The sequence below is a fragment of the Sparus aurata genome, chromosome 15, assembly GCF_900880675.1.
Source record: "Sparus aurata chromosome 15, fSpaAur1.1, whole genome shotgun sequence".
Taxonomy (NCBI): Eukaryota; Metazoa; Chordata; class Actinopteri; order Spariformes; family Sparidae; genus Sparus; species Sparus aurata.
In genome coordinates this window covers 10,526,009-10,540,327 of record NC_044201.1, presented here as the reverse complement: position 1 = coordinate 10,540,327, position 14,319 = coordinate 10,526,009, and the positions used below count along the sequence as shown (strand labels likewise).

Sequence of the window (14,319 nt, the reverse complement as noted above, 5' to 3'; positions counted from 1 at the left end):
AGTATATCCCATGTGGTATGTCTCTCCCGAAAAACATCCGCCTACAGTTTGTGACAAAGCATTTTTTCAGTTTACGGTTTGGTATGAAAGGTCAATGCAAGCGTTGGCTGCCATGTGGCTCTGTAATGTAGCTAAAATGGAGACAGTGTTTTGGCAACAGTTCTCTCCCTCCTACACCCCAGGGGACCCCGCTGAGGCCATTAATCCAATAAACTGCTGTTGGTTGCAGTACCTTGACAGCCGCTTGCCTCCTCAGATGAGCTGTGTCTGCTCTGAAGATGTATTGCGCCCAGGAAGAGGCAAAGTTAATTTGACTTGACCTTTCTGGTACTTGAAACGAGCTGTTATTTAGGACTCCGCGCTACAACTACCCACCACCACCACCCCACTCCTTTCTCGCGCCCTGGGAGTTGTTTATTAAGTGCGAGGGCAGCGAGACAGACTCCTCTTCAGTAATGAACCCTCAGCTATCATGTTTACAGCACCAGTACCTGTTCTCCACGCGAAGCAGGAGCCAGAAGTGGCCCGGACTGGAACAGTGGAGGGAGAGATAGTTCAGAGAAGATAAAAAAAAAAAAAAAAAAAAATCCTCCAACTAAAACAGTGAAGTCGTCTTTTAACTTAAAAGAGAACACTGCCAATATTTGGTATGAATATTGATAACTTCCCCATTAATATTAATGGGGAAATTAAAAGGAATTGACCCATTTAATTTTTGTGTACATAATCATCTGCTTTGCTCACACTGCAAAACTCGATGATGTCGGATCATTATGAAGCCGGGAAAAGTTTGCAAAAAGTCATCAAAAGAATCAAATAGTTCAACAGCTCATTCCCGAAAGTTTCATTGTACTTGGACATGGCCACGCTAGCATCTCCGCATGCAGTGCTTTGAGTTGAATGCTAACTCTAGCATGCTAATATTCTCACATCGACGAGCACATGCTGATGTTTAGCAGGTATGCTCATTATCTGTGTTTAGCATGTCAGTATGCTATTATTTGCTAATCTGCGATGACCTTGTTATGGCATTAAATGAAAAGTATACGGTTTAGTTGCCTACAATTCATCCTGATGGGAACTAACAATAAAGAATCTGTAGAATCCATTTCACAGTTGTTGGGAAATTTAAGTTTGGACCAAGCAGTGGACAACTGATCAGTGCTGCCTTGCCTGGAGCTACACTGCTAGCGTGGCTAATAGCGGAGCAGCCCTTCAACATTATCTTAACCAGACTTTACTGGTTTTAAACACAAATGTTAGGTGAATAAATTAAATTCATGATGCATAGAACTCCCAGAGAAATGACACCACGAGCTGCTTCATGCTATTCTCATTATGCTGTGTTCAGGAACGCAACTGTCTCCAGGCTCTCTTAATTCCAGCTGAGTTGTTATTGCCGTTGGACAAAGGAATTGATTTATCTTAAATCAGGATTAGCTGTGTAATTGGATCGGAAATGCCAATAACAAATCTGTTAATGTTTTGGCAAAGCGGCAGCTACAACAGCTCCAACAGTCTGCACCAAACACCTGCTGTACACAAATTAGGCCCGGCGCCCGTCCTCACATTTACACTATTGGTTAATTTAGATCACGCAGCAAGAAAATCAATTACTCTTACACACTCACCTTCAAACAGTCCAAGTCAATCATCTTCCACTATCAAGTACCCTGGGCAGTCTGATTCGCAGCTGAGGCACTTTTATGCAAAATCAATAGAATAGATTTCAGACCACCTTGTTTTCCTTCTTCCCATCCTGCTCTGTAGGATTACAGTAAACAGTTGATTTGCAATTGTGAAAGTGTTGAATACCCAATGGATGAAGTAGATACAGATTGTTAACGTCTAATTAGCTGGGCTTTTGTAGTGAGTGAATTACGGGGCAAATTCTTGCTCTTCAAGGTCCGGTGTGTGAGATTTAGGGGGATCTGTTGTCAGGGATGGAACATGATATTCATTAATATGTTCTCAGTGGTTATAATCACCTGATTTTAAGAATGGTTGTGTTTTCTTAGAATGAGGTGTTTATATTGACAGGAGGAGCATGTCCTCTTCCACTGAGTCAACCATGTTACACCGCCATGTTCCCACAGTAGTCCAGACTGGACAAACTAAACATTGGTCTTTTGCATTTTAGATTTGGTGCCACTACAGGGGGTATTTTTTGGCTGCAATCCGCAACCACATAGCTATATGAATGATACACATTAAAGTGTGTTGACAGGTCTTAGGGACTGTATATATGAAAAAAAGTAGTGTAATGCCTTTCGTGGCTCCAGAGGAAGCTGCAGGTAATCTAAAACATTTCCTCCAGTGATGTCGCTCGGTGGCTACGTTGCATTGTGGGTAATGTAGGTGCCCCCGATGGATGTTTTATTAAACTATTTAAGGATTTTTAGATTCGGAACATGTGGAATATGTGGAAACAAACGCAGAATTCAAATTCTTTCTCCCACTTAGTTGTACTTACACACATTTCGTATTATACCATATTTAAACCTATGCTCGTTTTGCATCTTGTTTCCTAATTTCTATTAAAGACGTTTCCTTTATCACGCAGCTTTTTCATTTGATTCTTTTTCGCCGCGATATGAACCAAAATTCTTTCACTGGAGGATCAGCTTCACGGTAGCTTCTTTCAGTTTTTTCTATGGCTACAGGGTAAATCTTCATCAAGGTATATTTATCTGTCTTATACAGCTAACTCAGTTTTGTATCATTTTATTTGCTTAAACTACTGTAAGGGATATCATCATTTTAACTTACCGTTCATTTAGCAGTTAGCAATCCGTCACCACATGAATGGGCAGCATTAATCACCAGACATATCTGCAAACAGTAGGATCCTGCTATAGGACCGCCTCTTAACGGAGTTCTCTGTCCTGATTGGATAAAGTGGGCAGAAAATGTATTTTCTCTTTTACTGCATGAGCCGCGTGAGCAGAGACCAGAGAGTCTATAACAGTGATTGCTATTATAGATTTACAGCTATTTACAGCTGCTTTAATAGTTTCATAGGCTTTACGTGAAGCATTTTCATGCATGGTTGATTTGACCTTCAGTGGGAACATTATAGCAGCACTGATTAGTGCAGATAAAGGTTGTTTGACCTGGAAAATGGCTACTGCAGCATCCCTCATTATTCAGCATGAATAAACATTTAAGAAAAGTACAAGAATCTCCTACGAGTGCATCCCACTATACACGGAAGAATAATCGCCTCTCGTCCCCGGATCTGCTTCTGTCAGTCTCTCGGAAGAAAATGAGGGTTTCAAAAGGCTGAGCTGATGCAACCCTTTTACACTTCTTCATTCCTCACACACACTTACCCCTATTCACATACAGAATGTGAATGTGTGTTAGAGAGCGAGAGTTGTTATGCGGCGTCTCAGAGCATGGACCGGTTTGATCCTCCTCCGTGTTCGCAGATAAAAGTCTATGAGTCACTGACTGGGATCTTTTAATGATCTCACCCGCTCCACCTATTTCCACCTCCCTGTCTTTTCTGTCAATAATAGCATGTGAACAGCGACTAAATTGTCTCATTCTCGCCACATAAGTTACTGGAAATTGACAACATTGGTTCCCAAAGACAGCTGGCAGCTGCAGAGCCCAAATGGGACTCAGAAAAAAAAAGAAAGAAAAAAAAAAAGTGGGATATTTCACTGTCACACACGACAATATAACTCACAGGTGACGTGATGTTTATCCGCCAGACATCCTGTGCTTTTAGTTTGTTCACGCTGAGCTCTTGCACTTCATCCATTAGCTCCCATCCACCTTTCCTGACATTTTCCCATTTTCAAACCCAAACACAGGGGCTGGGAAAGCAGTGAAAAAAAAAATACAGTGGAGGATCCAGTGGGTTTTGGTTGCTGGGGGACGACAGAATGGGTCTGGGCAGAGTGTTTTTAGAGCTCCCTGTCCTAGTTAGACAGGGCAGGGGATTCTCACTTGAGTGTGAGGTAGAGTATAAGCAGTGAATAATTCAGAGCAGCTTCCTTTAGGCGTGCTCAGCGGCTTTTAAACACACATGCAGAACCGCTGCCGACACACGTATGTCTTTGAAGATATTAACGCAGGGTCACAGGGACATCGACGGATCAATACCGACCAGTTCAACTTGTGCCACTGGCAGCTATCTGCTTCCCTCTGATGTATTGTCTGTCTCTGCGTAATGGCTTCTCACAAGTAAAATACGAGTGACATGTTAAATGTCATGGTATTACGCAGAAAGGGTGTCGGGCACGCTCTCAGCCGACCAGATGTTTTCGCAGAGCGAGTTGGACAGCTCTCAGTTTTGTGTTTTGTGAAGTGTTTTGTGAAGCTCTGTCACTTCAGGCTTCAAAAGCAATTTCTGTGCTACGTGGAGACAAGAGACATGAGAGCACTTCTCGCCCTCATCGTGGATGAGCCTGCAAAAGTGACCCACTTCACTCCTTCTGTCGGTACAGTTTGAACTTAGATGACTTTGGTAAAATCATGTTTTGTGAAACTAAAAGCTATCAGGGCTCCAGCCCGGATCAGTCTATCAATCAGTCAGCTGGGATTCAGGTCTCAATTGCTTACACAACATAGCTGACAGGAGGTTCTGATAAGCTAATTGCTGAGTCAGTAGTCTGTTCATGGCAATGATTCTCCAGATCAACATCAGCGCCAATACTAAACATATTAAACAGATCACGTACCGGCCTTGACATAACCAAAATGCATTAAACTCTGTGTCTCTGCGATCATTTGCATTAATTCAGTCAAGGTTGGCAGCCAGCCCCAAGTCATGTTACCTTCCATCAAAACATTTTTCCAATGAGTTCTACACAGTGCAGTTTTTAAATACAGGAACAGACAGCAGTCATGGATCAATACCTCGAGCCTTATTGGAATCTGTACCAGGACATAAAGCTGGAAGGGTGCGTCTCATATCTTTCTGTGCTGATTCAGCACAAAACCCTCTGAGACGCAGACCATCTAGCACGTGTTATGATACTGAAGTAAACCAGAGTGAAGTTGTAAGTTAAATATCCAATTTTCATGGAAAATCTGCAAATACCTAATGTTACCATATCCTCTTTATCAACCCCACCCGGCGGGACATGACAACAGAGGATAAGATAAGAAAAGGGAGAACGAGAAACATTAAAGATTTAATGCTCAAATAGGAAGAATCATTTGCCACAAATGTATTTATGAGGAGCAGGTGGTATATATTCTCATGTCACATAAGGAACAGAAAACCAGAAATTAAAGTAAAAAGTCTGTTTAAGACATTTTAAAACAAGTCCATCCAAGCGCAAGTCCAAGCCCATCTACTTAAGTTGGTGAGGAGAATGCACCAATACTGTTTTGCTCCTGAAACGTTTTGTGGACTTGGAAAATTCACCCGTCTTGAGTGGCGAAGGACTGAGTTTTCATTTTTGGGAGAACTTATCCTTTAACCCGCTATACATACCAATTTTTCAGAGATTTCTTTCAATTCCACAACCACACCTTTGGCCATTCCTCTCTGTAGCCTCTGTCTGTGCTTATTTCAGATATTTTTTTTTTTAAAAAACATAAAACTAAAATGCTTTCTCATTGAAGCGTTCAAGCAACACCCAAAACGCCTGAGCAGGAAAAGCCGCTCCTAAAGCCAGTGAAAAGGCTGTGTTACACAGTGGGGGTCTGGGGACCTTCAGTGAGACTTAATTGAATCCACATGGTCCCCAGATAAAAATAAGGATTAGTTCATTTCATTAGCCTGTAATTCGATTCGCCAGAAACAGCTGTAATTAGAGTGTTTATGGGCTAAGCAGCCGCACACCGCCCTCCAGCCTTCACTGCACTGGTCCCATCATATCTGTCACACAGTCCAGTTATGGCTCAGTTATGGTTTCTCGCATGCAGGGAGAAGCCGGGCACTGTGCTTCGGGACAGGAGGGTGGATGGGTGGGTGGATGGGTGGGAGGCGGCTGTGATCGGCTGATGGATGCGTGACGTTGGCGAATTGCAGCAATTGCCCAACTGTACGTGAGGAGAGACCAGCCAGGACGCACTGGATACAGCAGGTTTTTAAGGAGGGAAAGGCGAGTGGAGGAAGGAAGGAAGGAAGGAAGGGGTGGGGGGATACGACAGAGGCAGAAGAGAGAGAGAGAGAAAGGGGTGGAGAGAGAAGAAAAAAAGAAAAGCCCATCAACAGGGAGTTGGATGGATGCGAGGGGACAGAGAGCAGGAGGACAACGGCTCTAGAAACATCAAGGGTCCCATCCAGAGGTCTGGTGTCTGCACCAAATCAGCTTCAGGGATGTAGTCGAAGCGGTTCAGAGCTCTGCCCATCCGAGCTCATCATCATGAAGAAACACTCCGCAAGGGTTGCCCCGCTGTCCGCCTGCAACAGTCCGGTGCTCACCCTCACCAAAGTGGAAGGTAGGGAGACCGTCTGCAGCCCAAACTGGAGCTGTCGGTCTTTTTTTTAGCCCTAAATTTAGAAGCATCCCTGTTTATTCCTGATAGATGTAGGGGTTGGGGGGGATTTCGGCTGTGCCATTTCTCTCAGCGCTACTCACGCATTCTCATTCAAGACGCGGATCAACTTTAGAAAACCTCACCAGCCTTGAGGGAATCAGCCAGGCGCGCAACTTAGCGCCACGGACGCAACATTTTACGCCAACAGGCAGCGTCCCTTTTCAGTGCCGTGCCACCAAATTCAGCCAGCAATGTAATCGCGTTGTGTATTTATTATTTTTCCTTCATCGTGTGATGCTCCTGGAAACCCCCCCAAAAAATGAAGCCCGGAATCGACTTCCATTGTCGAGATAACTCTGGTATCGACGCGTTGGTTTTCTTTTTTTTTTTTCGGGGGGGGGGGGAATGCGCGACCCATTCTGCTCAGATGAACACTGTGCTAAATGTACTGGTCCGTAGGGAGGATCTTAAGTTGTTATTGCAGCAGGGATTCCCCCTCTCTCACTCTCTCTCCATCCTCCACCCATCACAGAGTCACCGCTCAAATACCAGAGCATCGTGACAAGGGCTGCTGGCAGGTGAACCCCAGCAGTCAGAGAACATGTTAGAGATCCCAGTAAAAGCTCATGCAGACTGTCACACCAGTCTCGAAATGGGTCTCCCTGATCTGCAGGAGCACAATTAGGAAACTGACGATTCCCACTGACATCATTAAGGGACCCTCTGCCTCCTTTAAGTGTGTGTTGCTGCATCGCTCTGAGTCTCCACACATCTGTCCTGATGCCTTGACCCAGCATGGTGCCACCACTGTCTTCCTGATTGTACAATGAGCCTCCCCTGACATGCCCCACAGCTTCGTGCTTGTGCAAAGCGGGGATGTTATGCATTTTTTAATCCACCCCTCAGCACAGAGCACTGACTGTCTTCAGAGTCTGGCTGAGAAACACTGGATTGGCTGCTGATTTCACAGCACGTTAGCAGTAATCCCAGGCAGGGCAACCTAAAGAAAGAGTGAGGATTACAATGAATCAATCAATGATCTGCGTGCACAAATGTGCATTTGCAGCCCACATCTCTAAAGCCTCTGTTTTTTATTCACGCTTGCATGATTAAAACACACACACCTGTCATGGCACATGGAAACAGCCCTAAGAGGTTGTAATGGCTTGCAGGTACTGTTTGATCCGCTTATGAGAGGAGGAGCTTTGCTGGTACCTTTGTGCAGTGCGGTAAAGTAGCGCTTAAATGAACGCAGATGACGCAACTTGTCAGACAACTTGCCAAAATAAAAGTGGAGCCTCTAAGAACAAGCTGCTTTTCAATACGAAAGTTGATTACAAAGACAACAACACAAATGAAGGGAAGTTGTAAACTATTTTTGGAAGGTCAAAATTGGAGCTACAGAGCTTACGGACTGAAAGTCAGAGTTGCCAGGGCAGCTCAACTCTGAATATGCTGGTGTTCGGGGGGGTTCACAACAGTCTGGGGTTAAAACAAATGGGAAAATATCTGGAAAATACTTCACTATTCATAATTAATGACCGGAGCAGCTGCTGGAATATGAATGAGGAATTTCCATGCAGCTTTATTCGGACACACTGCAGAAAACTGTCAAATTAAGATGCTCTAGCTGTTTAAACCGCGCTGCATATATTCAGCCACTGCAAGGCATTCTGGATAACCTCAGAATAACTACAGCTGCTGGATTACCAAAGAGTTTTAAGCTTATTAGCGTGCACGTCGGCTCAAAATAGTTTATTTCGAGAACAAGCGAGACGGCGGGCTGTTATTTGACAAGCTTCTGTATGCGGAATTAACAAAAGCCGCGCCGTGACGACGGAGATGGAGAAAAGGATTGTGGACGTGCGCGAGTGTGTGTTTGTGTCGAAGTGACACGGTATTGTAAATTGTCGAAGAGATTCAGAGCTGTAGAGTTTATGATGCTCAGCTCCCCGTTTCAGCAGCTGCTTTGAAGGAGGAGGGAATCACAGGGGTCCACAGCGGATCAACACAGCTTCTCAGAGACTGCTTATGTAACGCCAGCTCCAAAAACCTCTGTTCTCCCCACTAACAACCTGTGCCCGGCTGTCAAAAGAGTAATTCTTTTTCAGTCTCAGATCTTTTTTTCTTGCTTTTTTTTTTGTTTCTGTCCAACTAACAGCCAAAGTCGCGCACAGAATAAGTCTGGCAAAGTCATTAAATGGCAAGTACCAGGCAGAGGACATGTTGTGACATGTTCACACTAACAGACTTTTTGGGATTTGAATGTGAAATTCGAGTTTTCAGTCATTTAGTGCTGTCACAGTATCACCAACATCCCCTCAGGAGCTGTCGAGTCAGATGCAGTCGCGCTGAGGACAGGTGGGACCGTCGCCAATCAGTTTTGACATCAGAGTGGGTGGTACAGTCGTCACCTTGAGGCTAGTAACACGATCGATCACGGTGCAGCACATCCAGGGATCATCCTGTGTCGACGCTGGAGAAAGGTGTGGCTGAACTAACTCTCATTCTGGTGTAATGGGGGTAAACGCCGTGGCTCGTTTGTATGTCTTCACACTAATCACAATGGTGCCCCCGCTTGCAAAATAGTGTCGCAGGGACTTGTTTTGCATGTGGGGAGGCGAGCCCTGGCATTATTTGACACCACCAGAGTTCTATGAGTGAAACAAAAAATAAGAAATCCCAGGTTTGTAACAATATTATCCAATGTAATGTCAGTTGAGGTTTAAAATAGTTGACATATTGTTGACTTGCGATTTTGGCAACAGTAACACGGAGGTAGTGGAAGGAAGGGGTGGACGCCACCTGAAATAAGCACTCAACGGGAAGCTTAAGCTGCATTCACGTTCCCACTTCCACGGCAGGAGGTCGTTACTCCGACTTGGGTGTGTTCATGTGCGTCAAGTCAGAATGTAGGAGCAGCGTGGACACCAAAAAGAGGTTGTTTTACATTTTAATGCTCAGAGCATTTATTGGGTACATACTAAAATACTGTGTGACAGATTTCATGTGGGCAAAACTTTAAAATTTGGCTTAGTTCAAGTTCTTTTTACCATCAACTCAACTTTGACCTTTGTCCGCCAGCTTCAGCGTCATATGATATCAACTTGGCAACGTGCGTACCATAATTTTCTCCCACTTTCTTTTCTAGTTATACTAACCGTCAGATTAAACTGTACCCAAATGAACTCTCCTCCCCTGAATGAGCATGTGTTTGCTTTGTCCAATCCGGGCTACTGTAGAAACGTGGCAATGCAACATGGCCAATGTTCTAATCCTGTTTCCTGGATGTGTCTCGATGTTTCCCTGCTCAAACTCGCCTGATTCAAACAGCAGAATGACCCATTCATTCGAATCGGGTGTGTTGATGCAGGGAAACATTTACCAACATGCAGGACTGAAAAACCCTGTTCTAAGGTGACGAAAACACACCGATTCTTAGGTTCCTGTCGTTACACATGGATGAAAAACATAATTACGAATATTATATTGCATTTACACCACTAGCTCCCTGTTACTCCTACACACTGCACCTCTGCTGCTGAATTTAGTTTGTCACAAAAGCCAATTTCTAGGCGTCTCTACTGCCTACAGCCATAAGTTTTTCATCTGCTGTATTTACCTCTTCCTTGATCTGTTCCTGTGACAAATTCAGCCGGCCAGCAGCCCATGGATGATAACTATTGATTTCACCTCAAGTTTGGTTCTAGTGATGACGTCTATTGGGGAATGTCTGTGTTGCTCCTGTGTCGCCAGGGTGTAAGAAGTTCATAAAAGTCCCTTTTAATCTCTGAAATGTCAATACGCTCTTTGAAACAGAGCAGGCGTGTGTTGGAAGTGATTCAGGGTACATGCGTCCCCCAGGAAGCAGCCAGTCATATTTCACCAGCCGCTGTTATGGGCTCACTAAACATTTCCCCAAGGCTCCACGCACCTTGACCACAGATTACTGCATGTCAGCCGAATGATGGAAAACTAAGAATGCTCACACACGGTGGATGAACTCATTCAACATGGCTTTTGATCTCCAGTGCTTCCCTGCGAGGTGGATAATGAGGAAGACTACCATTCGATTTGCTTTTATTCCGCCTGCTACATGATTTCAAAGATGTTTTAAGAGACGCAGCAAAGGCAAAGTATCAGACGGATGCTTTGTGTGGATGTTGTTTTAAGCGATGGATGAAAGTTGGTTAATTTGGCCCGTGTGCCCTCGCTCTTTGTGCACGCTGTCATCTCCATCTCAACTGAAGGTGCATTAAGCAGCGCCGCAGCGGCGTTTACCACTGAGTGAGTGAGCCACAAGGTAGTGAGATTGAAACTTTTAACACATGACTCGTTTTGTCAATCGAAAGAGGGTGAAGAACACAAAAAAACACCTGAACGGTCGGCGCTGTTAAAAAAGAAAATAACACAGTGTGTTTACTTCAAGCGCGCTCGGGAAAGCACATGAACAGAATCCTGCATCTTGTGCTCTTGTCTTATTTGTATGTAAATGTAAGTTCAGGAGTGTGTTAACAGCAACAGCCACAGTACGGAGATAGGGCTTCACCTGCCAAAAGAAAGGTCGAGCATACGTGTGTTTCACCTGCATCCGTGGTGTTAGCAGATCACCAGGAGCTGTGACGACTTCCTCTACAGGCGCCTTTAAAATGTCTTACTTTCATCCTTTGACTGTAATTAACTCCGATGGCGGTCCGAGGAGTAACATCTAGATTCATTTTGAAAGCAAGTGAAACAGGCCTTTCTTGCTCGATAAGGCGTGCAATGAATGCACAATTACAGGGCTTTTATTTGGGCTCAGTTTCATTGTAATTAATGAGATTTGAATAGACGGATTGATGTGAGGAGCTAAATTGGTTCATTCGAGGTTTGCTGCCATGGCTCGGAATCTCATTCTTATTTTGATATCAGAAAATGCCCTCTGTAGCAGTGTAGTAGTGTTTTCATCCCCGAGCGCAATCCTCTGCAAAAAGTGTAAAAGCCAAACTCTAATCTCTAATCCTAAATTGAAGGAGTTGATCCAACAGCTTCCTTCAGGATGCGGGAAGGCTGCCGGTCCTCTGCAAATGTATAACACAGCCAGTTGACCAGATTCGAGTTGTGGTGTGCCTAGAAGGCTAATTATTACAAAGCTGAAATAACACAAATATTTTCAGCCTCCCTACGGCAGTTGTAGTAACTGTGACCAGCTGGCGTCAGCAAAAATGCGTCCTGTGTGCCTCATTGCGTTTCATCTGTGAAAACGACTTGGCTGGCACTTCGCTCCATCTAAGTCTCATTTAATAAACTCCCTGTTTCTTTCTAATGCATTGAAAAACTAAACGGCCATCAAACTGTGAGGGGGCTTTTATACATACAGGAAAGATTCACATGTATCTAAAAATAGTGAAGTCCTGAGTCAGGTTCACGTGAGTTTGATAGAGTCCCTGCATTAGCGGTGGTTTAAAGGTGCAGGCAGCGAGTAAAACCGCTGTTTGGGCAGACACTCAGAGTGCACACCTGCGGTGGTTGCCTATCCATTACTTCAACAGGGACGCTGTGGCCAATCTTTTAAATATTGATTTGTCGCGGAAAGTGCTGGGACTCTTGCCAGTTTGTTAAACTGCAGGTCCATCACGCTATATTCACTGCAAGAGAGAGGGAGGGATGCTTCAAATCGGTTGGGCAGTGGACCCGCTGCCAAATATGAGTAATTGGTATTGCACAGACACACACAAACAACAACAACAATCTCTGGCCGGCTTGCACTGGCGTTTTGTCGTGTCACCGACCAGTGAGGCATCGGAGGGCCGCAGCAGTGACCTGCGTCGCGAGCATCTGTTGAACCAGCTGGGCGGGCGAGGGCGGTGACAAAAAAGTTTGCCAATCCGAGAGGAAGTCGCCCTGTTGTCCTTTGAGGTTGAAGGAGAAACAGGTCTGGAGCTAAGGAGAATGGGATCAGTAACAGTCATCCCGCCCTTGTCTGCCCTCCTGGGCCTTTATCCCCTCAGCCCTTGTGGTCCCACCTATCAGCTGGTTTGGCGCAGCAGGGTGTGTTTTCTGCCCGTCTCTCTGTGGTGTTATTGAGCAAGACAGGTCTTGTCAGAGGAGCCTGCTGTGGTGTGTTGAAAGGCCTCTGACTGACAGCTTGGCCTGACCAAACTGTCACAGGCAAGTATCACGGACTCCCACTGTCCGTCAGAGAGAGAGATTACAGAGACAGTTACTGCTGCCTGTCTGTGTGCTGCCTGTCTGTCCGACCAAACTACACCATCCCCCTGTCTAATGTCTAATGTGACATTTGTAGTTCATAGTTCAAAGCAAATTCCTTGAAAATGTCTTTTTAAGCAAATACAAACTGCAAGGCTCAGACTTTGACTTGCATGTCAGAAATGACAAAATGCATTAGCCAACATGAGACTGAAGGATTTATTTTTATGAACAGAACTGAAGCAGTGATTGATATTGTGTGACAGCCAAAGATACATTTAAAGATGAGCAAGTGTTTTTATCTTGCATTTGCACAAAGAAGCACTTTCTGCTTTAAAAAAATCTATATTATTCCACCCAAATGTAAAATTAGGTCTCAGCGAGTACTTCTGCATATGGGAAGGAGTAGTATGAAGTATTTTTGGCTCCAGAGGAAGCTGCATGTAATCTGACGAATTGCCCCCAGGGATGTCACTCAAGTTGCATTGTGGGTAATGTAGGCACCGGGTCGTTGCACAGAAGCGATACAGCAGAACCAGATGTTGCCTTTTTTATTCCGCTCACTCTTTTTCCTTTTGAAAACCTGACGCCTACATTACCCATAAAGCAATTTAGGCACTGGATGACATCACTGGAGGTAATCTGTTGGATTAGATGCAGCTTCCTCTGGAGCCAGAAAATAATTTTTACTCCTTTTTACACATAACACAGCAGTATTCTTGTAAACACACTTTAATGTGTAGAATTGGACTTACCCTTTAAGGTCTTTAATATAAACTGTATCAAGGACTTCACACTATAATGTTTAATTATGTGCATGACAGAATGAGTCACCAGTCAATTTATATTCGTCACTGAGCCGAGGCCCAGCAGACAGTTAAACAAGGTGAAGAGTTGCTCTGAACTGAAGTGTGTGTCGGTGATTGATCTGTTTACCCTCTTGAACCACTGAGGCAGAGCGCTGCAGTGCTCTCACACTCCCCCAGAGGTGTTGCCAAACAGACAGACCTCTCTTACCTCGGCGTCTCCAACTGAGTCCCGGTGAAACACTCCCCCGACAGTTGTACGACCACCCCGGCAAACCAACCCTAGCCTGATGTCATCGTCGCTGCTGCCTTCTAGGATCTTTGTCCTGGGAAGCGGCAGGGCGGCAGAGAGAGCGGTGGATGGCTTGGGCGGTGGCCTTTTCAGGGAGCTACAGAGGGACATAACAGGGCTTTCTCGGCCTGACACAGCCAGGTTCTGTGAAGTGAAAGAGCGCGCAGTCAGGCAGGGCTCTGCTGGCACGTTTGGGATTTGCAGCTATCAGCAGGAGAGATCTGCACTGCAGAGTTTGCAGGGGGAGGGAGGAGAGCGGGACTGGGAATGAGCAGGGAAGCATGGCAGAAATGGAGGAAAAACTGGAATACTGGCGAGTTAATGGCCAGATAAATCTCAACACCAGTCAGGGGGAGGGTTCGACCCTGCTGGGAACAGAATGTATACTCAATGGCTGGCCCATGAGGTGCTCAGCATACTTAAAGACCAGAGGCAGACAAATGAGCATATAAAATAAAGATTGATTTACTGTTCCTTTAGTGTTTACAAGACTGATTCATCTATAGATTTTCACACAGGTGGAAACATGTCCCACAAAACAAGTGGATTTTTCACCTCAAAGTTCAGCTTAGAAGGAAAGTGTTTAGC

General features: G+C 44.9%; 1 protein-coding gene across 4 annotated transcripts in view; it reads left to right on the top strand.

Annotated features, from left to right (window-relative positions):
- Positions 1 to 14,319, top strand: part of slc35f3b (solute carrier family 35 member F3b) — a 61,617-nt gene that overhangs the window by 28,697 nt on the left and 18,601 nt on the right. Inside the window, exon 1 of one of the 4 annotated variants that reach the window (XM_030442652.1) lies at positions 5,927 to 6,405. The exons of the other annotated variants lie outside the window; for them this stretch is intronic. Within the exon in view, the coding sequence (XP_030298512.1) occupies positions 6,330 to 6,405 (76 nt within the window). The 5' untranslated portion in view covers positions 5,927 to 6,329. Of the gene's footprint in view, positions 1 to 5,926; positions 6,406 to 14,319 lie in introns of those variants that run through there. 4 annotated transcript variants of the gene reach the window in all.